Below are 15,720 nucleotides of genomic sequence, written 5' to 3'. Positions count from 1 at the left end.
ATGATTATACAGTATCATCTGGTCCATCAATGATGTTTGCGAAGGACCTTTCCGATCATCCTGATGGCACACAGTATGATATAAGGGAGCAAAAGACCGTGCTGATCCTCCTGTTGATGTTGCTATAAAAAACATTATTATTAATCTTAATCCAGATTACAACCTAGGATATTTAACGCATCAGGCAATGTTAAAGGGAAATCGCAGAAGATTTTTTTTTAGGTGATTCCACTATCCCATAGCTTTGAAATTTTTGGCCAAACACTCAATTGCACTTGCAATAAAAGGTAATGATGATGTTATCTGTCGTGAGGGCCGTAATATTTCCTCTCGGTCTTGGGATATATCTATCTTCTCCTTTCCTGGTCAACTTCTCAGTGTGATCGATAAAGTCTTTATTTGTTATTCCCAGAGCTACCATGACTCGTGCTATGTCTATCATCTGCTGCTATCTTTCTCATATTTATCTCTTTGTGTTCCTTGTTTATAAGAACATTCTAAAAACGAACACTCTATTTTCTCTACTCGTTTCCTGCCAACATTCTTCTTCATCTTCATCACCATCTTCACCGTCTTCTTCTCCTTCTTCTGCAATACTTAAATTGAGGCCTTGAATTGGGTGCAATATTATAATATACTGGTAGTATATAGAAAGTCGTCTGATAACAGACGAAATCCCTATATAAATAATGACTTATTACACTAGCTACTTATATGCGAGAAACTATTTATCTAAGCATATAGATAACAAAAAATCATAATGAGATAAATAGAGGATTTATTGTAGTCTTCAAACGCCAATAAAAAAAGTTATATAGTAAAAGGCACCAGGACATTTCGCCCCATTTGAACGGACCTTTCGCCTACTTCAATTGACATTACTCTCCACCTGATACATGAACGTTTCGGCCCTGGATATTTCGACCGACATCAATGAACATTTCATTTCATACCCTATAATTTCCCCCCCCCCTCCCCCCTTCTCAAACCTTTGTTCTTATATAAATTGATCACCATTACAGTACACAATACTCGACCATTAGTGAAATGTTTTTAAGATTGTGATGTCGTCGTTGGCAGAAAGCGTCACCTGAACTTTGCCACTAACAAGAAGCTAGAGTTATTTGGAATAGCCAAAGCCTGGTATATTGATGGCACATTCAAAGTAGTAAATAAGCCTTTTTGTCAACTGCTATAAATACATGGATTTGTCAGATCCAGTGTTGACTTGAAACAGATACCGCTGTGTTTTTGCATCATGTTAGGGAAGAAGAAGAGACATTATAAAAACGCGCGTGTGTATGTGGGTGTGTGTGTGTGTACTGAGGCTGAAAGAAGATTTTGAAAATTACTTTTGTAAAATAATGTGTAAAAAAAGAATGAACAGTATTTTGGCACAGGAAATAAATTTGCAACATATTTAGTCTAAATATACACGTCCATATCTAAATTCCATATGAAAGAATCAGCAATTCGCTTCATTATGTTGCCTATAACATTCGATCCTCTATCGGCAGGTATTCTTGCATTATTCGTGCAATATATTGGAAAACTTTGAAAACACACAAGCAAATAAAAGGCAATAAACAAAACTAAATAAGCATTGTGTCCATATATAGTTTTACTTTTTCCCCGCCAGTTTTAGGTTTTTCGTTCAATAAAAGACCTATTGCCTGAAAAGAAAGTCAAGTCTTTTGTTGCTGACTTCGAAAAAGGTCTTTCTTTGGCAAGGGTACACAACAACTTTTGAAACCCCGCAAATGCATGGCTTTACATCTAATTTCGGACAGGAAGAAAAATGCGGACGTAAATGGTTGACGGAGGTGTGTCTAATTTACGCTAATTGACTGGGTAAACGAACATTGTTATTGATAAGTGGCGATCGGTAGATTTCCTATAAACGGTAAAAAGGTGTCTTCGTCAGTTTGCGTAACAGCGAAAATTAAAGTACTGCGGTACAGAAAACAAAGATCACTGTAAACGATATATGAATTTTCTGATCAGTCTTTTATTATATAATAAAGAAAAAGTGGAAAATATTGTTTGATATACCGGCATGCTGAATGTAAATGAGAGAGAGAGAGAGATTTGTCTGTCGGGTTTAACGCCATTTTTCAGCACTCGATAGGCTATACATGGCGGCCAGTATTAATGGTGGAGGAAGAACCCGGGAAATCCCCGGAAAGAACCACCGACTCTCGAGAAGCTACTGGCAAGCTTTCTCACATACCCACATTGGCAGAATCCGAGACTCGAACCTACGCAGACAGAGGTGAGATGGCAATGATCCGTAACGGAGAGCGCTTTAGACCACTCGGCCACTCGTGGCCCCCAGAGAGAGAGAGAGAGAGAGAGAGAGAGAGAGAGAGAGAGAGAGATTTGGATTTTTAACGTAACTTTAACAATATTTCAGTCAAATCACTACGATGTCTGCAATGTGGCAGTTTATAGTGATGTCTAGCACTGGGGCATCATGCACCCAGTCACATTATCCTGCCACCAGGCCGACCAGTGCTAACACTAACCTTTTAATGCTGAGCGCTAAGCGAAGTAGCTGTTAGTACCATTTTTGTAAGTCTTTTGTATGACTCGGCCGGGGATGGAACCCACGACCTTCCGCATCCGAGGCGCACGCTCTAACCACTAGGCCATCGGAACGAGAGAGAGAGAGAGAGAGAGAGAGAGAGAGAGAGAGAGAGAGAGAGAGAGAGAGATGAGATTATGGGGTATGAAATTAAATATAACTGGTTAAGTACAGTAAAATGAGGACAGTAGTGTAATGCTGATGCATTTCTATAATTATCAGATATTTCCATTGATGTGGGGCGAATTGTCCTGGGCCGAAACGTCCATGGGGCCAAACGTCCATGTACCATGTGCGGCGAAATTTCCATTCAAGTGGAGCGAAATGTCCTGGCCCGATACATCCATGGAGCCAAATTTTTTTCTCCGTTAACTTTACATTGTCAGAATCGTTCAATATTCCCCGATACTGAACGCGCGCGACAATACACATACAGCATTCTCGTGAATAAAGGAACTACTTCCTTTTGTAAACAAACATTTGACTCAGACGCCAGCACTTTTGATTTGTAAACAAACCATGTACACTCGCGTAAGAGGCTGTTTACGTTGTGGTTGTTTAAATTTGTTTCATAATGAACTAAAACATGTTTTGTGGACTGCAAAAAAGAACCCCAGCTGTTTTGGCACATTCCGCGTTGATATAATGTTACGGATTTAGGCTAGGTACATTATATAAATGACGGAAGAGTATGTCCTTACAAATAACATACAAGTGACAAGGTATATACTGTTTTCTTTAGCTGGTGATAAGAATGGCAAAATAAAATATACTTACAGTTTTACATCCTGAATTTCCTAAAAATGTTTTTTTTTTTTTTTTAATTCTGCAAATCCGAATTACATGAGCCATGTCATCGGTTTTCAATCTGGATTACACATTTCGAAATTGTGCTATAATTTCGATGATAAGTGCAATTACATCCTCCTTACTTCACTCAAAATGAAATAAGCATTAAATTCCATAGCGTCTTTTAAATAATTGCAATTGAAAGACTTCATATTTTCCCCACATTGTGATTTCAAACATTCAATGACAGAAACAGAAACACGTTTGCAGACGTAAACACGCTTCTCCCGCACCACTTCAATCCGATGTATTTCGTGTATAATTTGCACAAATGAATCGAGTCCAAAATCACAAACTTTCGTCGAATCAAATCAAATAACCAAAATATATTCATTCCAGATCAAATGAACAGTTGTTGCAGTGCGCATTCATTTACAATATGACTGCAAATTTCAATTTTAACCAGACACGCCATTTTCTTTCGAAAGTTATGACAAGCGCGCGACTAAGTTCAAAATTTATCTGGGAGGAGTTATGTGCGCATTAATAATGATGTCATTGTGTAACGACAAATCCGCGCTTGTGTATTTACTTTGGTACACGGCCTTCATTCATTGACGTTGTTTCTTGTAGTGTATTTTGTTTATATAATTAAACCTTAGGTATAATATTTTAAAAAAATGAGCATATAATAAAAAAGTTACTGCATTTGTATAGGAAAATATGAACTCGTTTTGTCGGAAGGATATACTGCACTCACAAGTTCGTGCAGTATTACATCTCAAAACTCGTTCATATTTTCCCATACAAATGCAGTAACCTATAAATACTTATTACAATAATTTTAAGTTATTTGTCTTTGGATTATTTTTCATCTTTGTTGACACTGACATATTAAATGTAAACAGAATGATAATTAAACACGATGCAGACTATGTTAACCAGTGGCACACTACGATTCCGGTGCTTGAAAATGGACTCTTCCAGAACTCAGGACAAAAATGACAGATGTTCCCAATAAACAATTGTCATTATCATATAATCTTGTGGGACCCATTAGACAAAAAACATTATTATTATTATTATTATTATTAGTAGTAGTAGTAGTAGTAGGAGTAGTAGTAGTAGTAGTCGTGTTATTATTATCATTATTTAAATTGCTTAAATTATTATTATTATTATTATTATTATACAAAACACATTAATCTGTATCTCTTTATATTGAAATACTGATTACATTAATTTTAGGCCATTGTCTTTACATTTTTTTAATTTAATTTAATTTGATTTTTTTTCCCTCTTGGCACACTACGATTCCGATCAAAATCGGTGCTCCTGAATCCATAACTCTGTATGACCATGGTGGATTACTACTATTAATGTCCGTAACAGTAAAAGTTGAATGAACGCGGATTATATGCAAGTGAAAAAATGTGTTTTGATCTACGTTGAACACTACAGAAGCACAGAATTCTAGATACTGGAGAAAAAAAGTTTATGGCCTAAGTGTGAAGTGTGTGTGAAATCATTTAATCAGAGAGGTAGTTTAAAACAGCACGCGAAGAAACATCATGGATAAATCAGAATGGAGATTTGAAACTGAGGATACATACAGGAAGAAAACATTTAAGTGTGTGACGTTGAACACACAGTGGTATTTGAAACTGCAGATGAAGGAAAAAAAAACATACTCGTGAAAAAAGTTATGTGTGGTGTCGTATGTGATGAATGGTTTAGTCAGAATGGAAATTTAAAGTGGTGCATACTGGAGAAAACCATATAACTGTGAAGTGTGCTATACAAAATTTAGTGATAGTGGACATTGAAAAAGGCACATGAGGATGAATACTGGTAAAAAACACAACAACATATAAGTGTTAAATAGAATGTTTAATCAGAATGGAGATTTGAAACTGAACATGAAGATGTATACTGGAGAAAAACCATTCAAATGTGAAGTGTGTGATAAAATGTTTAATAAGAGTGGAAACTTAAAAAGGCACACGAGGATTCATACTGGAGAAAAAACATTCAAGTGTGAAGTGTGTCATAAAATGTTTAAGCGGAGTGGACATCTAAAAGAGCACATGAGGATTCACACTGGTGAAAAACCATATAAGTGTGAAATGTGTGAGAAAATGTTTATTCAGAGTGGTGCTTTAAAACTTCACATGAGGATTCATACTGGAGAAAAACCATTTAAGTGTGAAGTATGTGATAAAATGTTTAAAAAGAGTGGACATTTAAAGGAGCACACGAGGATTCACACTGGAGAAAAACCCTTCAGGTGTGAAATGTGTGATAAACTGTTTAATCGGAGTGAACATTTAAAGCTGCATATGAGGATTCACACTGGTGAAAAACCATATGCGTGTGAAATGTGTGATAAAATGTTTATTCAAAGTGGAGATTTAAGACTTCACATGAGGATTCATACTGGAGAAAAACCATTCAGGTGTGAAGTGTGTTATAAAATGTTTAATAAGAGTGGACATTTAAAGGAGCACATGAGGATTCACACTGGAGAAAAACCATTTAGGTGTAAAATGTGTGATCAAATGTTTAATCAGAGTGGACCTTTAAAACGGCACATGAGGATCCATACTGGAGAAAAACCATTCAAGTGTGAAATGTGTGATCAAATGTTTAATCGAAGTGGACATTTAAAGCTGCACATCAGGATTCATACTGGTGAAAAACCATATAAGTGTGAAATATGCAATAAAATGTTTATTCAGAGTGGAGATTTAAGACTTCACATGAGGATTCATACCGGAGAAAAGCCATTTAAGTGTGAAGTGTGTGATAAAATGTTTAATAAGAGTGGAAACTTAAAAAGGCACATAAGGATTCATACTGGAGAAAAGCCATTCAATTGTGAAGTGTGTGATAAATTGTTTAATTAGAGTGGACGTTTAGAATTGCACATGGGGATTCATACTGGAGAAAAACCACTCCAGTGTTAAGTGTGTGATAAAATGTTTAATCAGAGTGAACTTTTAGAACTGCACACGATGATTCATACTAGAGAAAAACCATTCAAGTGTGAAGTGTGTGATAAAATGTTTAATTGGAGTTGACATTTAAAACGACACATGAGGATGCATGCTGAAGAAAGATCGATTTATGTAAAATGTTTATCAACATACGTTTGTTATTTCAGTGAGAAAAACAAGGATAGGGTATTATTTTTACATGTTTTATCAAATTATTTTAAAATGAAAATGATCATTTTTAATTGAATTGGTCTGACTTTTGTTCATCATTATCATTTACAATATTAATACATAGTAGTCTTTTCTTTGTTGACTTCACATGACTCTGTTATACTTTGTCTGACATCATCAGGCTTTGTCTGACATCATCAGGCTTTGTTTGGCTTGTTAGGCCTAGTAGTGTTTAGTAGAATTTTAGATGAAGCACATGGAGAAATTGCCTCTCATGAAATTGCCCCATGGAGAACTTGGCCCAATGTATCTGGAGAAGTTGCCCCAGGGTGAAAGGATATATATGAAATAATTAGATACATGTAGCAGAGTAGTACTTACACAGACTCTATTCCAAGTTGGAGCCAATGACCATTGCAATTTCTCGAGAAATAATGCCATTTTATTAAGCACAATTTCTTGCAAAAGTTTGCGAGACATTTTGGCCCCAAGAATATTCCCAAGAAATTTAGACCCCAAGTCATTTTATCCCTAGCCGTAGGACAATTCGACTCCAATTCATTCATTTTTAAAACAATAATTAGCAGATATCTAATAGTCATCGCCACAAATCACATGATTATTCATTGATGTCTGCAATTAAGGAAGATACCAGCACAGTGCTAAGTCACCCAGAAAGTTGTCAACAGTTAATTATAATTGAAGCCCCTTTTACTAAGCTAATAAATGCACACTAATTTAAATAGAAAGAAATAGAATTTACAACAGAATGTAAATTTGTATAAAAAAAACTTTATTTTTTAAACCATAATTAGCACACTAGTAGTAGTCGTACCCACTAATCAGTTATTCAATCGATGTCTGCAAGAACCAAAACAAACTGCTAAATTGCCCAAAAAATCTAAATTATTAGTTAATTATAATTAAAGTGACTTTTATTAAGTTAAAAATTCATGCTAATTTGAATGAAAAGAAATAGGTATGAAATAGGTATGAAAAATAATGTTCCACATGCTGTAAATTTGTATAAATGAGCTGATAATTTTCATTACATGCCAGTTTGTATCCTAAGCTTTAATAAATATGCTTGGTATACAATTACTTGGGTGCAAATTATATATTAATTTATAGTAAATACAGTTTTTATAGTGACATTTCAATCAGATATATTTTGGTATAATATTAACTGAACTGTGTTAATTGTGGCAATCTTGTTTTATCCTTGTGTAAAATGTGATAGTCATGTATGGCCTAACCAACTTGCTTTGTCTTGTAATAGATGTGGGAAATGGCAGCATTTCATATGCAATATAAATAAGTGTAATGATTCATTATCCTTTTATTCTGTCATTCTACTGGTCTGAAATATTTATTCATTTATTTATTTATTTATTTATTAAATTCTGAATTGAACTTACTGAGTAGCATAGATGTGACTTTTATACTCTTGCATTTTAGTTATAAAATACGTATAAAATGATTATCTTCCCTCAAGCTTACCAACTAAGCATGTAGTTAGTAGCCAAATCCTCCTTACAATAAACAAATAGTACGAATACATATACATATAAATTTTTAATAATATTTAACTTTCCAAAAGACAATATATATTTTATGATTAGTAGTATATAATAGAAAGAATACAAAAATGTTTCAAATACTTCGACATAGATTTAAAATTGTTTTTAAAATAAATCAAATATAAACCTTTAAACATTCAAAGTATGCCACTGTGCCTTTAAAATTTAGTATTTAATTTTTCTTATCTCAAGGTAAAGGGAGACAATCAGTGTGAATACTTTTATTCTATAGCTAGTATATCTTTTCTATAGAGTTATATATTTATATCTTTTTCTATAGAGTTAAATATTAATTGGTTAGAAAGAGTGATAATCCATTTGGTACTAAAACTGCAGTGTATTTTTCTTCTTTTAATTATATATCAGAAAAGAACTTAGCTTCTTTAACCATTAACATTGTTGATGTAAGCTCCCCTTAAAATCCTCACAATACATGTAGCGAGGTATGCTTCTTTTGTTTGTAAAATCTGAATGGCTGACCCACTGGACTTCATTGTATTTTTGACTGATCCTGTTTATATAGAAAAAAAAAACGGTTACTGACCATGTTGCATTATTATATCATCACAAAACAATAAGCACAATAAATTAAGCTGTGGTCGAATTGTCTTGGTCTTGAATTGTCTTTGTGGTTGAAATGTGTTGGAGGCGATATGTCTTGGGGTTGAAATGTCAGACAGCCTCGAGAAATGCAGTCCTACTTAATGCCACAAAGTCGGACAAAGTCATGTAAAGTTACACAAAGTTAGACATGTTGATGTAAATTCAGATAAAGACTTTATTTTTGCTTAACTTGTATATATTTGCGTGCATTGTACTATATTAAACTTTATTTTGACAATATTAGATTAAAATCAGTTTGTTTTAATGTTGTTTGAATGCACACTTTGTTTTGTCCCTTTATTTCACACTTGCCAATAATTATTAATAAAATTTCATTAACGAGTTATTGACCAAGCTAATTACGTTATTGAGATACATACAATATTATTATATACTCCTTTTTCCTGCGTTAGCTCTACATCGTCAGAATCATTCAGTATTCAGCGATGCTAACACTTTGATATTAAAGGCACATACATGACACATGGAATACAAATAGTATATTGAATTAGGAACTAATTTGTTATCAAGTTATGTACACTCATGTAGTAGACTTTAGGTTTGAGTCTATTATAAATGTGTTTGTGGTTGAACTAAAACAGCGGTTTCATCTATTTAAAGGTAGAGATGATAAAGTGAACAATGTGGATGACTGTGTCACAAATGACACTTTGAAAGAAGCAAATGAATGAACATGATATTCGCAATGTCCACAACAAAAGTGCAAGATATAGCATTAAAAATAACATTCTGATCATTTAAATTGTTTCTTAGGAGAAATATTAGTCAGTTTTCCTTAATGGAATGGTTCAGACTATGACCAATGCTCTCTTGGGTATAAAAATTAGCATTGAAAATGAGACTGATAGCTATCCGTCTATCAAATATGTACAATATTGTAAGTGAAAGTACTAAATTTGTTGGCAAAAATGCAAGTGAAGATTTTCAAAGAAAATGAAGGGTCTCAGAGCCACACAACAGCTGCTTTGATACATACGTTTAACATAATAATGTAATAAACTTGAAATGATAGCATATGATAAAGACAGATTTAAAGACAGATTCACTGTGGCCAAGTCAGATGTGCTAATGCTTAAACTATTGCAAAATAAGCACTATCACAACTGGCTGATTATAAAAAATCTTATGTCAAATTTAATTTCATTTTGAACATTGTGTCCTCCTGATGTTCCAATTAAATATTTATAAACATTTATAATCATACATTTGTGATGTTGTTTCATCGAAAACGATCAACCATGAAAAGATGTACATACACTACAAATAACGAATGTAATTTCACATGTAAATGCACTAATTTATTTCATCTTAATCAATAATTGGATATATATATATATATATATATATATATATATATATATATATATATATATATATATAATAATATTAATAATAATGAGTACTTTGTATAGCGCCTAATCTTTAGAAGCTCTAAGCGCTTTCCAACATTAGATAACACCTATAAGATAAAAAACAAATAATGATTACAAAAACAAACACCATGAAATTAGAATACATTAAAAAACATGCTGAGAATATTTCAGGTAGAAATCATTATTAGGTCATTAAGTTTGTTCTTGCTGTCGAAATAAGTGAGTTTTGAGAGCCCTTTTGAATGTGATCACTGTGTCTTTGTGCCTATGTTCAGTGGGCAATTCATTCCACTTTGCTGGGCCCTAGTATGCAAAAGAATGCTGTCCATATGACTTTGTTTTCATAGTGGAAATAATGAGTATACGCTTGCCAGAAGAGGAGCGTAAGTATCTTGCTGGTGTGTACACATGGGTGAGGTCAGATAGGTATGTTGGACTAGAGTCTGACAGTGAAATGTAGCACAGAGAACAATGTTTGTGTTTGATTCTGGATCAAATGGATATCCAGTGTAGGGTACAGAGAAGTGGGGAGGTGTGCTCTGATCGTGATACTCTAAGTATGATCTGACCAGCTGTGTTTTGAACTTTTTGAAGTTTCTGGAGCAGATATTGAGATGAAGCAGACATTATTGAGTTATAATAGTCCAGTCTTGAAAGTACTAATGAACACACAAGTGTTTTAGTGGCATCAGCTGAAAGATATTTGTGAATTGAGCTGATGCATCTCAGCTCAAGATACGCAGCCTTGCATATGTTCATGACATGTTGGTGCAATGTGAGAGTACTGTCCAGAGTAACACCTAGGTTTCATACTGATTGTGTGAATTTAATATTGGTGTTGCTGATATTTATTGTTTGAGGTAAAGGATGTGAATGAGAAAATCTTTGTGTTGTGATCCGAATGGCCTCAGTTTTACCATCATTCATCTGCAGCTTGTTACATGTCATCCATGATTTCACATCAGAAATGCACCTCTCTACACCTTGGATGGTAGCATCAACTTGGATGGCTAGATTTGTTTATTTGGGTGTCATCAGTGTACAATTGGTGAGACACTCGTTGATGATATATGCCACTTGAGAGCGGCTGAGTGTACAGAATGAAGAGAACAGGTCCAAGAACAGACCCCTGTGGAACACCACTACATAGATCAACTGGGCTGGAGTGTATTCCATTTGCAGATATAATTTGTGTCCTCTTGACCAAGTAAGTCTTGAACCACAGTAAGGCTGTATGATGAATGCCAAGTACATGCTGGAGACAGTGAAGTAATATATCATGGTCTATTGTGTCAAATGCTGCAGATAAATCAAGGAGGGTGAGGACTGTAATCTTTCCGCTATCCAACACAGAGAGAATGTCATTAACTACTTTTAGAAGAGTAGTTTCAGTACTGTGGCAAGGGTGATATGCAGATTGTACATTGCTAAAATGACTGTTTAAATTTAGATGAGATACAAGTTGGGATAGAACAACTTTTTCTAAGATTTTTATATGAATAGGAGATTAGAAACTGGGCGATAGTTCTTTAAATCGTTATGGTCTAGTGTTGGTTTCTTCAGCATAGGCTTTACAATGACAGGTTTGAAAAATGATGGGAATTCCCCAGATGAGAGAGAGGTATTAATAACATCAGTTAGTGAAGGCAATACTGGATCTAAGCACTCAAGCATCAGTGATGTTGGAATTGGATCAAGTTCACATGACTTTGGTGCACTCTTCATCACGACTGTACGTACAAATTCCATAGAGACAGGTTCAAATGCTGCTAATGGTTGCCACTCAAATTCTGTATCCCAACTGTATGGTGATGACGAGTCAATTGAAATTGTGTTGTCAAGCTTATCTCTAATGGTTTGTACTTTGTCACGGAAGAAATTTGCAAACATGTCCGGAAGGTTGACTGGAGAGAAGGTAGTTGGAAGTGGTGCAGATTTGTTCATTGACATTAGCTTGTCAGTAATCTTGAAGAGCTCTTTGCAGCTGAAACTTTCCATGATCTTAGTAGTGTAGTGGCTGATTTCACTGCATGGACTATATTTGTAACATTTTTCTTAGCGGCTTCATATATTTGCTTATGAATAGTGAGTCTGGTGGAAATCCAAAGCCTCTCAGCTTTACGGCAGTCTCTTTTAGTAGTGAGAAGCCGGTCCCTAATACTGCTATAAAACGGAGAACGCTTTTAAATTGATACTCTGCACTTGGTAGCTGGTGCATGTTAGTCAATCAATGAACGCAGGCAGTTATCGAGTTGTTCTGCGGTAGGAGGTAAGCAAATTGTTACGTTAGCTTGGATGTCGTGCATTAATTTGGTTATATTTGTCATAGTAGCAGATAAAGGTGGAGGGTTAGGGACTGATACGTCAAGATGGTATATAATGCATAGGTGATCTCATGCAAGTTCATGGGATACCAGGGAGGACCGTAGAATGTTTTCATCAGGTCTTTGAAGAATCCTGTCTAAAATGTGACCATGTTTATGGGTGGGTTGGTTAACTGACTGTTTGAGGTTGAAAGCATTAATTGAATCTATGAGTTTTGATGTATTTGGGTTTCCGGGACAGTCAAAGTGAAAGTTGAAATCTCCAATAATAATCAGGTTGCCACCTATGGAATTTCCATAGCTCAGGAAATTCGGAAACTGCTCCAAAAACTGTTTTAAAAATAATAGACTACATAATAGCAACAATGATATCTTGTGGACAAGTGATAAAGATTTCCAAATAAGATAAACAATACAGATCTACCAAAATAAAGCAATGTCTGAATATACTTATCAACAGCTTTCTAACACTATTTCTGCGATTATGTAGGGGGAGGGGTCTATGGTAAAACCGATCAGCGGTAACTCATATGCGAGCCGAGACCCTGCCCCCATCGCATGCCCAATCTTTCCTTGAAGCTTAACATACATTTAACAAGCTTAATATTAAAAAAAAAAGAAACACGTCTGACCATACTCGCTGTGAGGTGGCAAATTTCTGGTGATCTAACAAGAATACATTAGCTGAGACCAGATAATCATTAATTAGATTTATTGAGACAGGCACGTATTATATCGCCATACTACCGTGTACGGTAATGTCCTTTAGAGGGAGAATATTGTTCCTAATTAAGCATTTGCTTATACAGCAGCCAGGCGGACTATTAGGGACAAGAAAATTTCATTTTTTTAATGGTAAAGCTGTCACAGTTGAGAAATCGCAGAAACTCTGTTACTCAAACTATCAGGTCAAGCTGACCCTGACTTGGCCGCCTCTGGAAAAAGGCGGCAGAGATATTTGATTCTGACTGGTTACGTTAAATAAGGGGCGTGTTTCCCACACAACATTTTTCTAGGTTTTTAAAATTGCCACATCGGAAATTTTAATCAGTCTAAGCTTTTCCTGTAAGAGAAAACCCAAAAATAGGACTCCTTGGGATTTGCAAGAAATTCCTCGTAAAAGAACTGTTGTCCAAAGGGGACTTTTGTCGAAAAGAACCGACGAACTAATTTGCCGATTAGAGGGAGGAACGTTGAAAGCAAAGGTAGAGTGACAATTCCATGTAATTTGTTGATACCATATATAATGCTTTGCTGAAGTTATTTACTTGTAGTTGCATGAATCTTTTTTCTACATTCGTGTAATAATTTGCTGTATGAAGTATAACTGTGTTGAGTTTACGCATAGGAAGTCGTACATTAATCTTTTATAGATAAGTTTGACGAATTGTTTGAATTTGTCGTCTTGTTTACATAAGAATTATGTTCTAAGAATTTAATACATTACATTAGTTAATTTGATTACGAAGATTAGAAGATTTCACGTATGATTAAGAATAAGTGTGTATCGACTGAAATGATTTAGTAATTGATTGATGTGATGTATCTTATTTATTCGCTGTGTAAATTGAGGCTGGCTCAGAACCCCAGGTCTCGCGTATGTGTTAATGTGTAAGGTCAAGACGTAACGAATTGGCCATTTGACTAACTAGGGTCATTATCGAACATGTGGAGTCGATTGATAGCCTTAGCGTCTGTTTAGCACTGATAGTAAAATCTGATAACGAGGGAGAATAATGAAGAATTAACTGTTTCATAAATCACGGGAAATTTAGGTTGTCTCTATTTATATTTATTTAAAAGGGGGAAAATAGCTCCTGAGACGTATTATCCTGAGACGTATAATCCTCTGACGCAAACCTGCGACGTATTAATTTCTGAAACGTATTCTGAGAGTATCCTGAGACGGATGGTGGAAAGTATCGTCCTGAGATCCAAGCGTCTGAACAGCTACAGTGGCAGCAGAACAACTGAGGACGAACAGGTTATGCAATCGTACAAGACGTTGACTTCGATTGTTCACTCAATCCTATGAACTAAATCTATCAGTAAACAGATCGGCTATTTTATTTAAATCTATTTGCGTTTTCTTTGTATTTCGGTGAAAGTTAAATTTCTAAAAGCAGAGTATATTCCTGATGTAATGAATTTTTCACAGTGTTTTTATGTAATTGGTTAAATTGTTTGTTTACATGTACGGGGACTCGTGTTGGTTTGTTCTATATACCTGCTCAGATCTCTTTCTATTTCACATATAAGTATCACCACTTATATTTATATTTACTTGAACCGGGCAATAATATCGAGGGCGGTCAACCCCTAGATAACGAAAACCAAATTTGGCGGGACACCCACCAGGGACAATGCCCCCCCCCCCCCATTACACTCACCTTTAGTCTTTTAGTTGGATTCAATTTCCAATTCTTAAAAAAACTTTGCTTTTCATCCTCTATTTTTTTTGTCTTCAACAGTTTAAGTAAGGGATACAAGGAACCTCTGCGTGGGAGAAGTATGTTGCATAGACGTCGTAGGGCTAAGTCACAAGGCGCTACGCGAACAGGCCTGCGAAATAGTGACAGAAAACCCTATGAAGAGGAAATGGACAAACAGAACAGAAACATGGGAAAACAATACCATTTAGAGAAGTAACAAAATTAACAATACTAACATAACCTATACTAAATATACAAGATAAAAACTTTTTGGACTTTCAAATTACACTTTCTATAAATAATATAGAGAGTACACTCCGCTAAAAGTGAAATATTAAGAAATTAAAGAAAAATGTGGAGCCTTCACCGGACAAACCCTTTCATTCGGAAACAAAAATAGAGAGAAAACGACACATATGACCACTCTCTTAAAACAATGAGTTTCCTTTATAAAAACCACAATAGCACACCGTTTCTCTATCAAATCTCAAAAATTCAATCTAAATAATGAATGGGAGAAAATTTTTATTAGCATAATAGTATACGAGAAGACAACTGGGGAAGTTGACTACAGAAGCCGTCCCAACATAGAAACATATAGCACACATACATATAGCATCCACATATAGCACACACGGGACTTAGAGATATATGGCAAAGATCACCAAACAAACAAGGGAATGGATTTCGACACCGGGGTTTTAACCCAGGGTCGGATAAACAAACCTTTAGATAACACTAAGGATTAAATACCCCGTCAATTTAAAAAAAAAAAAATTAAAATTTCTGATCAAAATTCTATTATAAATAAAACAAACATACACACCTTTGGGGTATACAGAATACA

General features: G+C 35.0%; 1 protein-coding gene across 1 annotated transcript in view; it reads left to right on the top strand.

Moving 5' to 3' along the window:
* The window catches only part of LOC149789771 (uncharacterized), a 33,572-nt gene extending 24,584 nt beyond the window's left edge, over positions 1-8,988 (top strand). Inside the window, exon 3 of the mRNA XM_089973118.1 lies at positions 5,249-8,988. Within this exon, the coding sequence (XP_089829244.1) occupies positions 5,249-6,279 (1,031 nt within the window). The 3' untranslated portion in view covers positions 6,280-8,988. The remainder of the gene's footprint in view (positions 1-5,248) is intronic.
* Positions 8,989-15,720: the final 6,732 nt, after the last annotated feature.

This window comes from Sinohyriopsis cumingii, chromosome 10, assembly GCF_028554795.1.
Source record: "Sinohyriopsis cumingii isolate HCF-2022 chromosome 10, ASM2855479v2, whole genome shotgun sequence".
NCBI classification, from domain to species: domain Eukaryota; kingdom Metazoa; phylum Mollusca; class Bivalvia; order Unionida; family Unionidae; genus Sinohyriopsis; species Sinohyriopsis cumingii.
Note: the sequence above shows the minus strand (reverse complement) of the source record. Positions and strands in the feature narration are given on the sequence as shown.